Genomic DNA, 20,641 nt, shown 5'->3' with positions numbered 1-20,641 from the left:
CAAAAATTCAACAGCACTAGTTCAAACTAAAATAAGAAAACTTCCCCAGTCTTACCCCCCTGATGGAGGACATTGTTACCCCTCCTTATATGACTTGTGATTGTTGCAGATCTGGTTTTATCAGTCCAGTCATTGAAAAATGCATCTTTTGATTTTCTTTATTAAGCAAAGTAAGGGGGCGGGCAAAGTAAGGTCCCGGGCGCCAAAGTAAGGGGGCGGAAAATTCGGAAGTAAAAATTATATATATATATATATAATTGAAGGAAAAAGTAAGAAAAAGTGCTCAAAATCAAGGAAAACCAGGGCTTACTTTTAAATATTTTTTTGCGCTTTGCGCCAACCATAGTGGCGCTTTGCGGCTGGTCTATCGAGCTCAGTCATATGTACGGGCACACCGTCGTATACTCTCGCCCAGGCGCTGATTTTCCACGGTACGGCACTGGTGCTATTATTGTTTTGATGTTGCATAATCTTTTCAACAACACATAAATTATAAACTTACTTCAGCACCAGCTTCTCTTCTTCAGAATATGCAACACTTGATTCAACATGTGTGCACTTAAAAAAAAGAAAAAAAAAGGAAAAAAAAGAAAAAACGGAAGAAAGATTTCATGCTAAAATTTCCACCACACTGTTTCTTTCTCGTCTCCTTACGCGGCGCAGATGCGCCCATCTAATGTCATTTGTTTCCCGGTATAATTCGAATTACGAATTTTTCACATGAAGTTTGTAGCGTTAATGTGGTGCAACGTCACAGAATGAATGTTCACCAGCATTTCTTAAGAGTCCAACCCATATGAAAAACGTGAACTTTTCTAAATGAAACAATATTTGTTAAATTGTGTTGAATTGAGTTGAATTGTACCAACTTTTTCATAAAAGGGGCTGAAAATGCGGTATCAACGAGCCGATGAATGACAAAAAGGGCTGAATCTGGTACAATTGTATGGTACAATTGTACCAAGTGTGGCAACACAAACTAGAAAGTCAAATGCATTTAACGGGATGCATACAAAGTAGAATATTTAAGAGAAAAGTATTTTCTCGCTAGAAAAGTTAACAAATCGAATTCTTGTTAATTCGGTTGATTTTAATTAATTAAAACAGATAATTTAATTATTTTATTTAACAACACTAACATATGTCATTTCCTAATGTTTTCCTACTCTCATTTCAGGCACATATTGTAGATATTTCTGATGTGAACATCGCTTCTACAATGGAAATGCTACCAGCACGGGAAATGCTGATATTTATATTGTTGGTGATACTTTTATTAGTCTTGTATTTATGCGCCACAAGACATTTTAACCATTGGAAAAAGAAAGGTGTTCCTTATTTAAAACCACTTCCTATATTCGGTAATTTCAAAAACTTGATGATGTTAAAAATGAGTTTGGGTCAACAATTTGCTGAAATTCATGCTAAATTAAATGGACATCGGTATGGTGGATTCTTCCTGGGTTCTCGTCCGTGTCTTTTAGTGCGAGATCCCGAATTAATCAAACATATTTTGGTGAAGGATTTTGAGCATTTTACAGATTGGACATATCGTCCCGATAGCTTGGCTGATCCGATAGTTTCAAACACACTGTTTTGGATGCGAGGAAATCGATGGAGATTTTTCAGGAAATATTTCACCACGTGTTTTACTCTGGCTAGAATTAAAGGCTCATTTTCCTCAATTTGTGAGTGTGCCGAAGTCACGATGGATGATATTGTGAATAACAGAAATTCTGAAAATCAAGTTGAAGTGAAAGAATTGTGCGAGAACTATCCCATTTACGTAATTGCAATGTTTGCTTTTGCAGTTGATGGTAAAATGCTGAAAGGTTCTGAGATTGTGGAATTTTGCAAATCTTCAACAAGACCATCTTGGAGGAGGATTTTACCATGCTTTTGTATGTTTGTCTTGCCACAAATTTTGCGAATATTTAGAATTTCGTTAGGTGAAGCACATTTATACAAGTGGTACACAAAGCTTGCTTATGAGACATTGGGAATAAGAGAAAATAATAATACATCTGGTAAAGACATCCTTGGTTTGGTGATTAAGTTAAGACAGGAAAGAGATACTAAAAGTACTAGTTACAAGAACAATACTTATAAAACTCAACAAATTGCAGATGTTGAAGTTGGTAAGTTTCTGTGTGATTTTATTTCTTAACAGTAATTATTATATCTTAAGGGTAATGGCCAGTTTCTTACATTGAATTTTTGGTTTACGCATTGATAAATCTCGTAACTATAATTCGTCAGTCATAGTGAAAGCATTATGTTCTACAGTTATTTCCTTTTCGTAATTAATATAAATTAACATATAATTTTTATTACTAATCAGGTGTGTTCTTTCCAACAAATTTCTACCAAAGATATACAGTAATTGCTTTCGGGAATTCTAGAAGCAATAAGTTCTGGATTAGAATTTGTAAATTATCTAATGGAAATGATCCCTCACTTTATTTATTGGAATCGCTTCGATCAGCCACGAGACAATAAAATCCCTTAAGCCCTATTGACAGAAAAATTCTGCATCTAACCACTTGTAGTCGACGTGAATCACTCTTAGTCTTCATAACCTTATTCGACACAGAAAATACATTTGATAAAGTGTGCAGTTATATTTCATCCTTCACTGTTTTGCTTACTTTACCATCGTTGATAAGTTACTATATTTTCTTTTTATTCATTATACGTAGGAAAGCTGAATTAGTACATGTAAGCATATGTTTGATCTGGCCAAAATTCCTTCTGGGTTTGATATACGGTACTGAGACGATGGACCTGATTTCACAAATTTATTCTGTGAATCTAATGAAACTATTTTATTGTGAGACATTGTACTAAGAAATGTAAACTATCAAAGTTTGCTTCAAATATATCACAAGTGCTTTATATAAGGACCTCGCGTAACACATCACACATCAAGTCGATAGTTTATCTCCTACCAAACCTTTTGTAGCATGTTGCGATTAATATCAACAATTCATTTCATGCTCGTTGTTGACTCTTAGCGACGGAAAGTAGAAACACTGCGTGGAAACTAAACTTTGAAAGGTAACATTTTGAAGTTCATGTCCCACAATAACATATGTTTATTATAATTCACAGAATACATTTCTGAAATCGAGTCCATCACTTTTGACTTGCCTTGTACAATCAGTTTGTAATAAATATATAACATATACAGTAACATATTTTTAAATTGCTTTCTTTACTGAAGTACTATCTCTCATATAAATGAAAGATATCATTCTCCTAAAATATAACGCAACATCATTTACAATTTCTCTTCGTTTTCTTCATACACGGCATGTGTCATTTTCGTAAAATCTCATGAGTCTACTATTAATAACTCTAATGATATCTGAAACTGCGCTTACATGGGAAGATACTGTTTCCTTTCCCCTCATTCCATCCTAAAACAAAACCTTAAACAACACTGTTGCCCATAATTTGAGTTTTGCCTTTTACTTTCATAAACACTTCTATAGTTCTATGATTATACTATATCTGGATTATTACAGAAACTAGCTTTTCTGTATCTTGCACGATCCAATCCTTAAACTTTGAACCGACTAATATTTCTGTGAAAAGAGGACTGAACGAATTTGTAATTATTTGTTCAATTCAATTTAATAGGTAAATCTTTATTAAAATTATTTGTGAAGATCAAGCTATATCTAGATATCCTTGAAGTTGCCTTTTCTCACACAAAACTCACTTTAAATTAGTCTTGTGGACACCAATTTCTCGCTTTTGATTCACTAGATGTAATTGATGTGCTAACGTACACGTGAAACTTTCTTTTTCTTCTTGTCACCCAGGGATAGGAATCAGTGTACAAGTAATTTCAATTGTTTATACATGTTTTTCTTTAACTTACAACGCTTTAACCGAGAGATTAAACCTTGCAACATTATATATATATATATATATATATATATATATATATATATATATATATATATATATATACCTTTCTGTGGAAAAATCTTATGTCAGACATACACACACACACATAAATATACGAAGTATTTAATATGTTCGTATAGAACTGTACGAGAGCACTCCCCACTCTTTTCTTTTTAGTCTTGCATTAATAGAATTTATTAAAAAACTAATTTTCTTGAAAACAATTATTTTTTCTTTTTAGTACGTTTTATTGGTTACTTACTGTTTCGTAAAATTCTGTTTTGCAGAATGCCTTATCAGTGTGTAAAGTTACCAAGTTTACCCATTCCTGTTTCGTAGAATCACATGAATAATTTTGGTAACAATTCAATATTATAAATAATTGGCGAAACGGATAAAACACCAGCATGAATCTAAAGAAGCGCGGCTCTCAATTGAGCCTTGTCGTACAAGTGCAATCGTGATTTACTGTAACCAGGACAAATTACAAACACAGACACATAAATAAAAAAATCATTTGGATTGAACAATATGACATGAACCTTAATAAACTTAGTACACAGGTGCGACTCTTAATATCACTTTGTCTTCATTGGATTGCAATTTCAGGTATCCAAATCAATGCAATAAGATACTGAATTAAAGTAGGGAATACGACCAATTTCACTACATCTGAAGCTACTCTTAAGAACCAGAGTACGACTGTCTAAACGTTTCCACAATCTTGCCCGCAAAGTTAAATTGCCTACTTTCAGCAGCCGCATCCTCGGACTGTTCTTGCTTCACAAGTAGTTGAATGTGCGTATATGGGAATGATTTATGTCTATTTAATATTAAACTTGAAATGCTAAATCTCGGCATTGTTCGTGCTTTTTTCTCTGTTCTTGCCAAATTTGTTTCTTATTGCCCTGAAAGATTAATAAAACTATAATTAGTACAACGTAAGGAGTCAAATAACAAAAAAATAAAAAAGTAAATTTTCAAATATTGCTGAATGATGGTAGACGTTACATTCAGTTCATCAGCATAGGTGTCTAGGAGAACCAAGTAATCTAGGAAAACCTATACCTCCGGGATGTCGGGTGCATATTTTTGTATATATGGAAACGCGTCAGGAATGTCTTCAAGAGGAATGAGTGGAAGTGCATTTGCTTTTTTAACATTTTTGCTCATATCATTATCAGCTTTGTGAAGTGGAACCAACCGAACATCTTATATCTTTCTCTATATAGATCGGGTAAAATGAAACAAAGAAATGCGTAATATCGCTTGCTGCAATGTTTTTCCTGTAGTATTTATTGCCACTTGTTCAAAGTCACTCATGAATTCTTGCGCACGAAACTAGAAACAACAATCTTCAGCTTTATTCTTGATTTGCTGAAGCATGGGTGTGTACAATGGCTGACTTCTACATTGCAAAAGCAGAAGAGGGGTGGAAAAATGTCCCAAATACTTCCGTGCAATTTATATAACTGAAAATAGACGTGGACAATTTTTAAATGTTTCATCCATCACTAACTTTTTGTTCCTTTTACTTTACGGAAATTCCCTTTCACTTTACGGTGTGCTGATATACCAGCCATCTTGACTTTCTCAATAATTTATGAAATATGTAATTACAATATTACTATGGAATCAGTTTCTCAACACGTAATACACATATCGGAATACTTCTGTTGCAGTACGGGCTTCTCACAAATTTATGTGAAAAATAAAATCTCTCATTCTGCGAAACAGGAACACACATATTGCATTATTTTTCTACTCTTCGAAACATGGCAATGCTGAGCGGGAGAAACCAGTTTTAACCCATTCCTGCGAAACAGAAACATACGGTTTTGTTTTTTAAAAATCATATTTTTAAAAAGTAATTAAATTAAATTTTATTTTTAAAGGGTACACTACATGTTTACTAAGTTTGAATTTTCTGAGTTATATTTTTCGTTAAAAAAGTATTGATAAGTTTATGCGAATACGTAAAAGGAAAATAGTAGAAATACATATTCATACAGCGCTATGAATTTAACAGAACTGTTATCATAATTTGAGCAGTATGTGCATTCAATTCAATAAGACAGTTATCAACAACAACAACAATAATAAATAATAATTCATTTATCTTCTTTTCAAATTTTATTTGAAGATTTGTCAGATCCAGTTCTATTAGGATTTGCAGCTGGAATAATCCTGGCTGGATACGAAACAACTGGAAATGCTCTTGCTTTTACATGTTATCAACTGGCTAAAAACAAGAATATTCAGGATACTTTACGACGAGAAATCGATGCCTACCTGGAAGAATGTGACGGTTGTATTACCTATGAAGGAGTACACAATCTTTCTGAATTGGAGAAAGTTATATCAGGTAAACGTTTTATTATAATTTTGTTGAAATAATGAAGACAAATTTGTTGTTTTAGCTGTGATAATTCATCTAGTTTGGCACATGTGCTTGCCGATTCATTTCATAGGCAAAATCAAACCCATCGAACATATGGCACACTTTCGGAGAAATGACAGTTTAAGTATAGGTGCATATGATTATAAAATTTTTCGATGTTTTCACGAACTAGCGAATATTTTAACTTCCATGCATCATAAAGTCAAACTGATTTTATTCGTATCGTTCCTTATGTTACTACATGTAAAATTCTTTCATAAAACTCAGTGTTTTTATCATTGAAACAGTTTTGTAAAAGGTATAATAAAATTACGATATTATGAGATTGATTTCTTAGAATTGCTATGATCATTACTACTGCTACTACTAGCATAACAAATAATAATAATAATAATAATAATAAATAATAGATTTAAAGTGTATATTAGAAGTAACAGTTAAGATTTCTACTAGTATAAAATTAACTGGGAAAACTGAAAGAAATGAAAAACTCTCATGTTCTGATAATTGAAATTTCTGTAAAAATTAACCTTTAAAAACATATCCTAACTACATGAACTGACATAAATTAAAGGGGTACTTCCGGTTGACGTGGAAAGTTGAAATTTGACATGATTGTAGCTTTTCGGGACTAACTAACAGAAAGTTGACAAAAGTTAATATTTATTATTTTTAGAGAATCTAAAGGGGGGATGAAGAATTTCCCCATGTTATTTAAATGAGTCTTTTTTGGACTTATAATCTCATGCTTTAGGTAGGGTAGAGGGAGGCAACAGTACGTGGGGGTGGAGCCGCGGTGGCTCAGTGGTAGAGCGTTCATCTCTGGTGCTTGTGGTCCCGGGTTCGATCCCAGCCCTCGCCAAGTGAACTTTGTGGTGGACAAACACCGTGTGCGTGGGTTTTCTCGGGGTTCTCCCGTTTCCTCCCACTTTCATCATTCCACCATTTCATTCAGTACGTGGGGGTAAGGATACGATTCCCTAAAATCAGGTGAATATATTCGCGTATGGCAATAATGCGTCACGTGGAGTTTGATGTTAATGGCATCTAGAATCTAAACAAATTTGAGTGTGCTGCGGCAAACTACAAGCTATCTAAGTAATTATTTATGTTTTTCTAATAGTTTGATATAATATTGGGACATAAGTAGTTAATGAATAAGTTACACAATTTTCTAACGATTTCAAAGTACTATAAAGTGTTTGTTTCTAACATATCCATTGCTTGAAAGGATGGAGTAAATTGCCTTTCTTCCAACAGTTGGCTGTAGAACATCACAGGAAAGTCAATTGTGTAGTGAGGGGGCAAGGGTACGCAGATACTTACGGAGCAAGGGTACACGTTCTATGAAAAAGAATCCAATTTGATTTAGATCTAACAATGAAAAAAGAATGTAGATTCCGTTGTAATAGAGAGTGACGGCAAACTTTACGAATACTGGTTTCCATATGTAGCCTCTAACGTGAAGAATTCTGAAGAATCCTGATATTTTCTTATGTACGAGGGATAAATTGTTATTCTAAATACCACTCCTTACATAACAGTATCTCAGGTGGTGTTTGAGTTTTTGAAACAGGTAAACGTGTGAGATAGTTAAATCTGCAGTTATTGAATAATGTTACACTTGCTTATTTTATTCAGGTTTCAGAAATGCTATGTTTTGTCCTCTTTTACCTTAAATGTAAATCGTCTTCTGTAATAAATCTCAATAGGCCTTATGCAGAGTCGTTCTGACGCGTGATTAGTGCCATACTAAAAAGTTCGGCTACCATAAGTTTCATGTAGTAGTCAGTCCTTTAGTAATCATACGTTTAAACGACTCTGCATAAGACGGTATCAGTCCAATGATTGGTATGGGATCCTATAAAGATATATAAAGCTAACCTAACCTAACATTTGGCAATATGTAGCTTCATCAAGGATAGGTCGAGAAGTTTTCAAGTTACTTTCGTAGGTGACAAGCATTCTGTAACTGATGGAATAAGGTGAATTTGAAAATATATTCTTATAAAGGGTCTAAATATTATCTGATTTTTTTGTATCCTATGCAATCCCATTACTGATATAAGGAGAATTAAAGATTTTTCTTTTCTATTTTTTTAAATGAGAATTTGCAACGTCTTTAGGCACAATAAAGCCAGTAGGCCTATTTACCGAAGAAATGGAGAACAAATTAGTGGAATATATCACATTACTGGATCAATTCTTCTAGGACTTAGCTTTAAAAGATCTAAGAAGAATGGCATACAATTTTGCTGAACGTAACTAGTTGCCCCATATCCTTTAGCCATGTGAATCGAAAGACAGTAAGAGATTGGACAGAGTCTTTCCGTCGTAGACATTTAACAATTGCTTTGCGACAGCCTTCAAAGACTGGTCTTGGGAGAGCTCGTGGTTTTAGCAAGCCACATGTTGAACGCGTTTTTAATTGTCTAAAAGATCTTGTAAGACAAAACGGCTTTCCTCCACGGGATATCTACAACATGTACGAAACGGGCATAAATACGGTTCCTAATAAAGTTCCAAAAGTCGACTAAAATCAGTTGTGAATAAAACTATATCTAGTGATTTTGGAGTTAACATAACAGCTGTTTCCTGGTGAGTGCATCTAGTTCCTTTATTCCCCAGAAAACGAATGAAACAAGAATTATTCGATGGCTCGCCACCGGGTTCTGTGAGAATATCTGATTCTGGTTTATCAACTCTCAACTTTTCGCAGAATGGTTATATTATTTACACCAACATTGCGATCAAATTCGGTTACGAAAAAGATATTGATACTTGTTGACAATCAGACCTCTCACATTTGATTGGAGCCGATTGATTTCTGCAGGCAAAATGGGATAGTGATGTTGAGTTTACCACCCCATACCAGCCATAATTTGAAACCATTAGATCGCTCCTTTTTTGACCCGCTGAAATCCTAGTATTCAACAGTGTGTAATAAATGGATGAGGAATCATCCATCCCGCCTAATTCCAAGTTGCGAGTTTGTTTACTGAGGCTTACTACAAAGCTGCAACCATTGGTATCCAGCCTCCAAGAATCTGGAGTTGTCCCACTGAATCCAGATGTGTTCACTGAAAGAGATTTTCTTCCCTCTATTGTGGATGTGATAGACTTAAATGTAGAAGCCAGCTCAGAAGATGGAAACATCCCTGAAGCAACAAATCAAGCATCAGACCTGAATAGAGCCCAAAATCGTTCATCGGATGATTCACTGGAAGTAAAAAGGGGCCCATGCGGCGCATCCAGATCAAAAACTCCTTTACCAGTTGCTCGTCCTCCTCTATCTGTTACCAAACCTTCGAACAGTAACGCTAGATCCTCACTAGAAGCAACCAAGAGCTCATGCGGAATGTCCACTCCAAACACTCTTCTGCCGGTAGCTTGTTCTCATTCATCTGTTACCAAATCTTTAACCAGTAACGCTAGATTCTCACTAGAAGCAAGCAAGAGCTCATGCGGACTGTCCACTTCAATCAATCTCCTGCCGGTTGCTCGTTCTCATTCATCTGTTACATAACCTTCAACCAGTAACGCTGGATTCTCACTAGAAGCAAGCAGGAGCTCATGCAGATTGTCCACATCAAACACTCCTCTGCCGGCTGCTCGTTAATCGGTTACCAAACCTCCAACCAGTAAAGCTGGATCTTCACTGGAGGTAAGCAGGGGCCCATGTGGACTGTCCGCATTATGCACTCCTTTGGTGGTTGTCAGTCCTCCTCCTACTGCCACCAAACCCTCAACCAAAAAATCTTGATCTTATCGAGGTCAATCAGACATTCTGACATCCTCTCCTTTCAAGCAGAACTTACTTCTGAAACGACGCCCTCCAAAGAGCAAAGGCAAAGCTCACCTTCCGCCAAGAAAGCTACAACCGAAGGTAACTCCTCAGGTCAGTGAGGAAGTAGTGTACGAGTGTCCATTATGCAATATCATCTACAGTGATTCACCAATAGAAGACTGGATCAAGTGCGCAAGATGCCATGAATGGTGGCATGAACCCAGTGCACATCATATGAAGGAGTAGGCACCCTCATCTGTGATAATTGTTAATGCTCTATTGGGTGCGTACTCTTGCCCCACATATAGGGGCAAGAGTACGAATTTGAATGTTTTCATATTACGAATTATAGTTAATCCAAGGACAGAGGTATATAAAAGTTGAATTCACATTTCGTAAAGAAGAGTTCAAGTTTTGTGTTCCATGTAAAAGTTTTGCGTTGTAACTATTTTTTGCCAAACTATATAAGTTTAATTGAAATTTGCGTACTCTTGCCCCCCTTTCCTCTACTTTTAATTAAAATAAAAACTTGAAATTCGGTCAGCTTGTACGTTTTCGTTAGCGTTGTCTGAGTAAATCAGTAAAAATAAAAATTCCAATTTTAGAGTGGTTTTATGGGGAACCAGAAAAGCTTTCTCATATTATTTATATGGAACCCTTTTTACACCCCAAATTATTGAGCACTTCCTGAAAGGCTACAATGATTAAATTTGACATGATTGCAACCTTTTATGACGAACCGACAGAAAAATTGCCAAAAGTGAACACAGTGAAACCTTTGAATAACGGACATCAATGGGACATGAATATTTGTCCGTTACTGAGAGGTGTTCTTTACAGAGAAGTTGCAGAAATTTAATTTCTTACAACGGTAATTGTATGCAGTAATATAGAGTAAATACGTTATCTATGAGCGTAAATACGTAAAATTCAATAGGAAAATACTCTATTTAGTACGTATTTGAACTACTGGGATGGATGAAGGAGTAATTCATTTCTGTTAATTAATATTCTGGAGTATGTGTTAATATATTCGTATACTGCAAAAGATATGCCGCAAAAAATGTTTGTGTACTGGCGTGGTATCTTCGTTGGCGAAATGGATGAAAAGGCAACTTGGGAGTGCATATGTTTATTCACCCAGAGAAGGTGAAAAAGGATGCCGGGAAAACTCCAACCCAGACCTGTTCCAGCATCATAAGTAAAATAAAAATGTCGCTTTTCCAAAACGGTAAGAGAGGAAACATTGCTTGTTGAAAATGTTATTTTGAAACAATGTTTGTTTTGTTATCTACAAAATTGTTATCTACAAAAGATGCAAGGCCCAGAGGAAAACGGACTAAATTTGTTAAGGAAGAGAAGATCTTTCACATAGAATTTTTGGCCACACGGCTGACCTTGCATGAGTGTTATTTCTTAATGAAGGTTTTCCAGGATTTTCACCAGAAAGCAGTTTACTGGGAGCAGAGAAAGAAGAATTTCAAGTTTAGCTTGAAGCTGTTCGTTTTGGTGGTTCACCAGATCTAAACATATGATAGATACACTTATGGGAAAAATACTTTTCTGTCTACTGTAATATATTACAGAACCGAGAATAATTCCTGTCCGTTACGAAGAGGTTATGGAAACGTATGGAGGGAAAATACTGTCCGCGTCCGTATCTGAGAGTGTCCGTAAAAGGGAAATTTTGTTCCGTAACAGAACATACATTTTTGCCGGCACAAAAAATCTGTCCGTATTATAGAGGTATCTGTTATTGAGAGATGTCCGTTAAGGGAGGTTTCACTGTATTTTTAATTTTTAGGGAGTCTAAAGAGCGAGATGAAAGAATTCCCCATGTTATTTAAATTACCTCTTTTTGGACCTATAATCTCATATTTTAGGTACTTGGAATTGGAATACAAACTTGAAATTCGGTATGCTTGTCGTTTTCGTTAGCGTTGCCTAAGTAAATAATTAAAAATAAAAATTTCTAACTTATGGGTGTGGTGAGTGTGGTGGTGGTTTTAAAGGGAACTTAAGTGGTTTCATGGGGAACTGAAAATTTTTTCCCATGTTATTTGTATGAGACGTCTTCCACACCCCAAAATGTTTAGGCACTTCTGCCAGGATTAGAACAATGAAATTTGGTATAATTGTAGCCTTCCTAGACTAACCGATAGGAAAATTCCCAAAAGTGAATATTTTTAATTTTTAAGGGGTCTAAATGGATTGAAGACTTTCCCATGTTACGTAAATGGGCGTTCTCTTGGGATACAAAATCTTATCTTTTAGATGGTTGAAATAGGAAAAGAAAGTTGACATTCAATGGAATTGTGGGTTTAAGATGTGTGAGGCCGTAAGCCGAGGAAAGACGGGAGTGTGGGGGCGAAGCTTCCAGCTGGGCAACTTCAGGAAATATGAAGAGCAAATGCAGGAAATTCGCTGTTGATGTAAAAGCTGATACATAAGAGATGCAAGGCTGTAGGCCGAGCAAACGCGGGGGTAGGAGATCTCAGCCAGCCAAAGGCTAATATATATATATATATATATATATATATATATATATATATATATATATATATATATATATATATATATATATATATATATATATATATATATATATATTTAAGTGTTTTTTTTTTAGATTTTGGTTTCTGCGTAATAAAATGAATAACAAATTTAAACTTGTATCTCAATTTACTAGTTCAGATATAAAATTCTACCGGTTTTTCCAACTTTTATAAAATTCATCCACATTTGAAGAGTACCTCATTTTTGTATATCCAATACAATATTATTTTTATCTTATTTGTATTTAAATTTGCATTTAGATTTTGATTTTTGACGACAAGTCATTTGTTTATTTTAAGTTCTCTTAATCATCTACTTAAGGGAAAATGCTTCAAGGAATATTCTTGAAAACTGAGCTCATTAACTAGTGTCGTTAGTAAATGAGAATGCAAAACATTTATATATGATATTCCCAAGCACCTTCTTACTTTACGAAATATGGTTTCGTCAATTAGTACTTACTCTGTTAAAAGCTATAGCAATGAAGACGATACCTTGCAGTAAAATGATCCGTTGAGTACTCATTCATAGCATGTATTTTAAACATGCTACAACTATAAAAACATCTTTTCTGGTAAGTGCTGCATTATATACTTTAGTCATGTCGTTCACTATTAACGTTAGGCTTATTATTTAGGCGTAACGAATTATAAATTTTCCCATATATGAAAATTCTTACCAAAGCCAATTAGTACCAAAATGTAAATACAAATATGTATTTTCATAAATCTATAATTCCAAGTAAAAAAGATAATATAAACAAAACCATATTTATAAAATATAGTGCCATAAACAAATAGTTAATACAGCATAGCAAAAAACTATATGATCTGAATCTAAACAATCCACATAATACAGTCTCATTTTTATCTTCTTTAAAACATTTTCACTTTGACATATATGTATTTATAGCAGCACTTGTTTCCCAACAAACCTATCGCGTTTATGTAACCCTGTACGATTCTTTAATTTGGTAAAATCATTTACGATACATTGCTTACTATTCTTATGGCTTAGTGCCAATACTCCGCCTGTCAGAACTATCCCTGTCACAAATTTTGTCAGATTTGTGCCAATATGCCAAAGCTATTCGAAAGTTAGATACGATCGGTTGAATAGTTTCACTTTTGCTATTCACAGTCCAGTCCAGAAGGTAAGTACAGTATCACCAAAATAAGAGGAAATGTTATGGTCTAAACTTGGCAATGTGACTCTATATGTTCTCAGGAATGTTTCACAACCTACTTTAAACAATACATATCGTATTATACAACTTGGGTGATAAAGAGGAAAATTAATATGAAACAAGTCGAGCAGACAATGAATATCAAGATTTCTAAATAATTACCTACACAAAAAGAAAAAAAAACACTCTAAAAAAATCCACTATCGATCCAATTTCTGTGTGACGTATTTGAATGTAATTGGCCCTACTTACAATTGCCCAACTCTGAACAAATTACAATTCATAAGTGAGCTCCGCTTGCAACTTTAGTGTCAGTATCAAATGTTGATTTGATTTGATTTCATTTTATTTCAAGTCACTTTTAAAATGATACAAACTACATATACACATAGTTTAGATCTTTCTCATTAATACTCTTCGAATATTTAAGGATTTTCTTATATTTATATGGCTTAAAAGTAATATACGAAAAACGAACATACGCGTTCTGACGTGGTTACAGTTTTGGTACAACGTAAGGAGAATTCATATTTGGCTAATGTTTACTTGGCTTTAGTGTCCTACAAACCTGATTGCGATGTTGATATTAACATCAATTATAGATAGTAGCTCTGTCCTTTACCACACCTGTTATGTTGTTGTTATGTAATGTGTGTAAATACATTTTCCAGTCATGAGTATTTTCAGAATCGAAACTTGAAAGAATACAAGTATATACATTCTTGAGTTTATGGATATTTTGTGTGTCTCAGGGGTAAAAGTGGATCTGAAAAGGTAGGGGAAGGGTAAGTAGCGGTATGACGACACGCCGTTCCCCTTGCCTATTTTTACCCATTGTAATTTTTTAGGAAATGGGGGTGACGCCGTACCTATTTTTTCGAGGTAGGGAGATGGCGTCCTTCCGCGTTCCCCCTGGTGTGCCTGCTATTTAATGTACAAAGAAATATATATATATATATATTTTAATAACAGATGTCATATATGGGGAAGACCCATAATCCACCTTAATAAAGTCATTTTATATTAAAATTCGTTTCAAACATCTTACTAAATAAATCTGTCAACATTTTTGTTTTCAGAGATTCTTCGAATGTATCCATCCGTGAATTTTATATCAAGAACTTGCACCAAAGATTACACAATTCCTGGAGAAAATGTAACTATTGAAAAGGGATCACAAGTGTATATTGCACTGCATGGCATTCACAGAGACGAGGAATACTATCCAGAACCAGATAAGTTTGATCCTGAACGATTTGATGAAGGTAATAAAAAAGATAAGCAGAATTTTACTTATTTGCCTTTTGGAGCAGGACCCAGGATGTGTATTGGTAAGTAAGAAATCGGAATTTGGTTTGATTAGGACAAATATGAGTAAGTTTTGTCCTGGAGTTTTATATATTAAAAGCGATTCATTAGAAACAACATGATATGGTGACCATAGGAATATTCAGACTTCGGAACTAGAGCAGAGTTTCAACTCTGTGTGGCTGAGCTCTTCTGGAAAGAAAATATTACATTTCTTCAAAATCACATTTAATTCAATACGTTATAGGAGGCATTTAATTCCCCTTTTCCTATACTGTTAGAAGGAAATTGTCTAAAATTATTTAATGGTGACCACTGTCTGATTTCAACTCTAAAAACATAATTATATTATATTGTAAAAACAGGGGTAGAAGTGAGTGAGAACACGGGGAGACGCCCTCAAAAAAAAAAAAAAAAAAAAAGAATACAATGGGCAAAGATAAGCATGGAGGACGTGACTTCATATGTCTCACTACCTTTCAAGATCCACTTTTACTCTTGTGTAAAAGCAAAGGAAAACAACAATCATTTTAAACATTTTTCACACATACACCGTTTTAAGAACTTCGAAATCATTTTAGATATCAAATTAGTGTACACGGCAAAATGATTTTTTCGTCTGTTCGAAACTATATAATTATTTAGATAGTTACTTAAGTATTTTTTTTTTTTTAAATATTCCCTTTGGATAAAATATAATTTTCAACTCTTCGTAACTTTACATTTATTCGAGATCTGTCATATCATGACCGTGGTATCCACGCTAAAGTAGTTTCAATGTGCATTGCCCCTTCCATCTCAATTGTACTCTTGCTGTGATGGAGGTTTAAAAATTTGCATATTTATATTCATGTAGCGTCCTAAATTGGCAACAGTAAATGATAAATGTTGTATTGTAGGTTTTAGAGTAACATTTAGATTTGAAACATTTATGAGGCTTGTCAAGAAAGTGAAGATACATGAAAAATATATTAAAAATGTACTGGACTGAAAGAGTACGCTGTACTGGACGCTGAAAAAACTGACATAGAGAGTACTTCTTTACATAAGTGCCAGAACAAGTTTTTTCTTTTTTTTTAACCCCAGAATTGCAAAATCCGGCGTCTACATCTGGAGTCTCTTGTGACTTTTTTCTATAAGCTCATCATCACCATCTGTGTTTTTCACCAAGATGTTTCTTTAGCTACAGGAAGCAATAATAGTCACCTAGTGCGAAGTCTGGGCTGTAAGGGGGGTATTCAAGTATGTCCCATTTAAAATGTGTAAGCAAGTACTTGGTGACATTTGCTTATCTTCATTGTGAATATCACACAAAACTTTTGAAAGGCATAGCATCACCCTGGTATGTTCTGTCGATTCATCACGTTCTCGAACATAGACACTATTCTCTGTAATAAATACACACATGCACGTTTTCTTAGGGTGGGCGCTTTCCTTGTGCTTGAAAATACCTGATACTGCTACGCACTTTACACGTGGTGGTATTTAGTATTGGTTATACAATTTTCAACGCGTGCTTTTCTCACAAGACAAAGCTCAACACCGACAAAATAATTCCCAATCCTCGTCGTATAGATCAAGTTTGCTTCCGCTTTTGTTAACTTTGGTACACATTTTCCCTAACGTTCAAATGTACTTTTACCTTTACTTTTCTGGCAAGCCTTGTAATGTTGTAAGGTAGTGCCCTTTCAAGTAAAAATCTTGGAATTGGGCTGGTAACATTGTTCACTTTTTGGTACTATGCCGTCCCGTTGAAAATTTCTACTATTGGTTTTTCCTTCGTACAAAATTTCAGTGTTTTTTTTTTATTAGTTCGTAAGTTGTACGGTTATTTCAAGTTAAAAGCACTCTATACTAAACGCCAAGTTTTATTTAGTTCTTTCAAAATACTGTTTAGTGACATTCATTCGTTGTTTTCGATTGTTAAGGGAAACGCCTTAATATTAATTAGAGCAAGTACATGACTGAACTATATCAGAAACTGAAGACTATCCCAGGAACATTGACCAGTTGGTAAAGCAGTAGTTTGTACTTACTAAACATTACGTGCAAAATTTACTTAATAAAAAATAACAGATATTTTAATTAGCATTTTACGATTTGTCTAATATTTTGTAAAAGAGGAAAATTAGGAACAGGATTGATGATTACCATTAAAAGTTCATTTAAGGGAGTGAAGGGATTGTACATTGAAGGGATTCAGGTAGTATCTTTCACATATTCAAGAACTGTCTGACATAATGAGCGCATTGTTTTTACATATGTTTTTCTACATAACTTCCTCCTATGAGGAATGCCTTAGTTAAATTAAAAAGAATATTGTAATATAAGTAGGTGATTTAGTAATTCAATAGTAGTAAAATTCAATAATAATTTAATCATTTAAATGACACATTCAGAAATATTGGTATTAATTTTAAATTTCAGACATACAATAAATATTCGCCTACAAAAGTACAGTAAGTAATTAAAATCTCAATATGGTAATTATTTACCCACACAGATTATTAATAAATTGAGACACGATATTATGTGATATGCATTCATTGTATACATATGTACGAAAAAAGTTTCATTAAGTGAAGCTCCCAACTGTCAAAACAGATTCAGATGCGCGGATTTTGTCGTTTAAACTCTTACATCACTCATTTTGGCTTCTCAATCTTGAACATCTTTTCGTTTTTAAATGTAGGTCTATCTTTTGAACTTCACATATGCAGTTACTTATTTTTATGATCCTGGTATCTGAACTATTCGCGCATAATCGCACACCCGGCAGAAGAGTGTTACAACTCAAAAAATGTAAATTTTGTGTTATCCTCGGTCAAAAGAGAAGAAAAAGAGAATGAGAGAGAGAGAGAGAGAGAGAGAGAGAGAGAGAGAGAGAGAGAGAGAGAAAGAGAGAGAAACGAGTTCTAACTGCTGGTAATTTCGCAGAAACGTAACTAAACAAATTAACTCGTAGATGGCAGAATTACCAGTATTCTAGGAAGAGATTTTGATAGGATAACAAACTTTAAAAGTTGTGTTCCTTCAAATATGTATTTTTGACTTGTAACAGTCTTCTACCGGGTATGTGATATATTGAGTATCAGTTGTCTCGGGTTGGTTACCCGTTCATCGTGGCCCACTGGCGGATCCACGGGGAGGGCGGAGGGGGCGACCGCCCCCCCAAAAGGTCATGTTTTTTACTAACAGCATTTACAATTGGGAAACACACTTGGTTTTTTTTTTCGACCGATTCAATCCGTGTGACAAACCTAGCATTGTCTAATCAAAATGTGGTACTTAATAGTACTTAATACAGACATATTTGAATTGTGAATACTTCCGTTCGTAGTTCCTTGAAGCGGTCACCATAAGCCCCATAGGGGCGAGAATATGATTCATTCGTTGGAAGGAGGATGAGATGGGTCACTCTTTGAACTAAAAAGATATATTTTAAAATTGTGATCTAGAAAAAGGATTCCGGTCCCGAAACTTCAATTACCTTTACCTTGAATAGAGAGAAATATAGAATCTTCCGCGCTCCTTATCGAAAAGGTCTCTGAATCTGGGGTGAGACTTTCCGGTTGATTGATTGATTGATATGTATTTACGTCGTTTGTCAAAAGCGATGCTTCACAGAACGAGAACTAGAGTTTAAAGTTGGATCTGAACCACTGTAGTGGTTTTGATGCTCATACACCTGGAATCAAACCACAGAACCTCATGCACCAAAGATCAAAGGTACGTTCGCTAGCTACTAGATCAACAGAGAGAGCCGTGACTTTTGGGATTCAACATGAGACATTAGGAAGGGACCTGGGATTCATTGTGACTTTTAATGGCATTTCATTTTTTCTTGGGAAATAACATGAGCTGTTATTGTAATTCATATATAAAAGACGAAGTCCGGTGGGAATAACCGATCTTCGCAGAGACCAAACCGCTTAAGCTAAAAGCACTGATGGACGAGACTTTATTGTCATTTTTGGTGAAGCGTCCAAGACTGGAGGAGGCTGTACAAACATGTGAAAATCCAGTGATGAGAAATTCATAGAATTCGGAGAATATTGGCATACCAAAACAGGAGGTATGCATTTCAATTCTTTCTAAATACATGCTTTGCTTCTCCTGCTTTGGCTAAAATAATGGACTCTAATAAAATCGAAAAAAGTGAAAGCTTTGTAGAATGTATCACTGACCCACCATTACACCCATCCCCAAATATCAATATCAACAAAATAGGAAGAAAGCTTGTCCCTTTTAGCACCGATGCTATGAGACATGCATCTACAGTTTTAGGTGGAATCCGAATCACTGTAATGCACTCAGAGAATGCCATCCTCAATATAGTATTTTCTTTTCTGCAAGTATTTTGCAAGAGAGCGTATCTGATATATTGCGGTGACTATGTGTGAAGTGAATTATGATACAGCCACGCCTCCGAAAAGGAAGTGTGTGTTTAATTTAAATCTAGAGAAAGAATATACTTTCATTTTTTAAAAAAACTTGCAAATTCGGGTCCCAAAATGGAATCTGGGAAACATGTTTACATTCCTCTCCAGCCCCGGATTCACATGAGTCTCATTCTTGCAAATTAAAATTCTGGTCACCTTCAGGCGATGCTCGTCTTCCACGAAGCGAACCGCCCCCTCCAAACGATAATTCTGGATCCGCTAGTGTCGTGGCCACATAATTTCTTGTTGACCACCATCATTAAGTACTTGGAAAACTATTTGAATCACAAATTCTAATCTAGAAAACTAGAAGTAAATGACAGTAAGAATTAATAAGTTGACCACTGCCGAAAAATCTTGTTGGTAATAGTTTGTGTAAAAGAGTTTATTTAGATAATTATTCTGTTTTGGACTTTATAATTTTTGTCGCAGAACACGTAACTTCTTTGAATTACTTCTTGTACGCATTAACCATTAAACGAACATGTGCAAGATATTAGAAAAAACTTAGTAATTTATTTCTTCTTGACTTAATTTGAATTTTTATAATTATTAAACTATTTTTTAATATATTTCAGGGCAGCAACTTTCGTTACTGGAGTTAAAAGTCGGCATCATTTACATGTTGAGCCACTTCGAGTTACGTACGTGTGAAAAGACTCCGAAGGACGTGGGTCTTCATCCCAAATGCCTGTTCGCTGCTCCAGACAAACCTCTTTGGTTGACTGTTATCAACAGAACGGGGAATATCAAACCAAAAGCAAAGGAAGATTAAGCGTTTCTCTAGTTACACTTTGGTTATTATCTGTTTCTATGAGTAAGGTTTTCTTTTTCAGTTTAACCTCCAGTGATTTTGCAACGAGGCTAAGGGAGACATTTTGATAGTAGTAAATGAAATGTTGGAATGAGAAGTGGAACGAAACGGGAGAAGTTAGAGCAAATCAATGCTCGCAGTGTTTGTTCACCACAGACCCTCTTTGAGTAAGCTGGGACCAAACCAGAGACCCATACACAAGAGGTGAGCGCTCTACCATATATACCGATGT

At 34.9% G+C, this 20,641-nt stretch overlaps 1 protein-coding gene and 1 pseudogene across 1 annotated transcript; both read left to right on the top strand.

Moving 5' to 3' along the window:
* The first annotated feature begins 1,390 nt into the window (after positions 1-1,390).
* Positions 1,391-2,167, top strand: LOC145667807 (cytochrome P450 6l1-like). Its single transcript, XM_081735239.1, has one exon. The coding sequence runs from the start codon at positions 1,391-1,393 to the stop codon at positions 2,165-2,167; it is 777 nt and encodes a 258-aa protein (XP_081591365.1).
* A 12,768-nt stretch (positions 2,168-14,935) lies between these two features.
* On the top strand, positions 14,936-20,370 carry LOC145667806 (cytochrome P450 6k1 pseudogene; annotated as a pseudogene).
* Positions 20,371-20,641: the final 271 nt, after the last annotated feature.

The sequence above is a fragment of the Thermobia domestica genome, chromosome 13 (genome assembly GCF_964235325.1).
Source record: "Thermobia domestica chromosome 13, izTheDome1.hap1.1, whole genome shotgun sequence".
NCBI classification, from domain to species: Eukaryota; Metazoa; Arthropoda; class Insecta; order Zygentoma; family Lepismatidae; genus Thermobia; species Thermobia domestica.
This window is presented reverse-complemented; position numbering and strand designations above follow the sequence as displayed.

Excerpts from the sequence above, each read along its gene's own strand:
- LOC145667807 (XM_081735239.1), top strand. The coding sequence starts at position 1,391 with ATGAGTTTGGGTCAACAATTTGCTGAAATTCATGCTAAATTAAATGGA.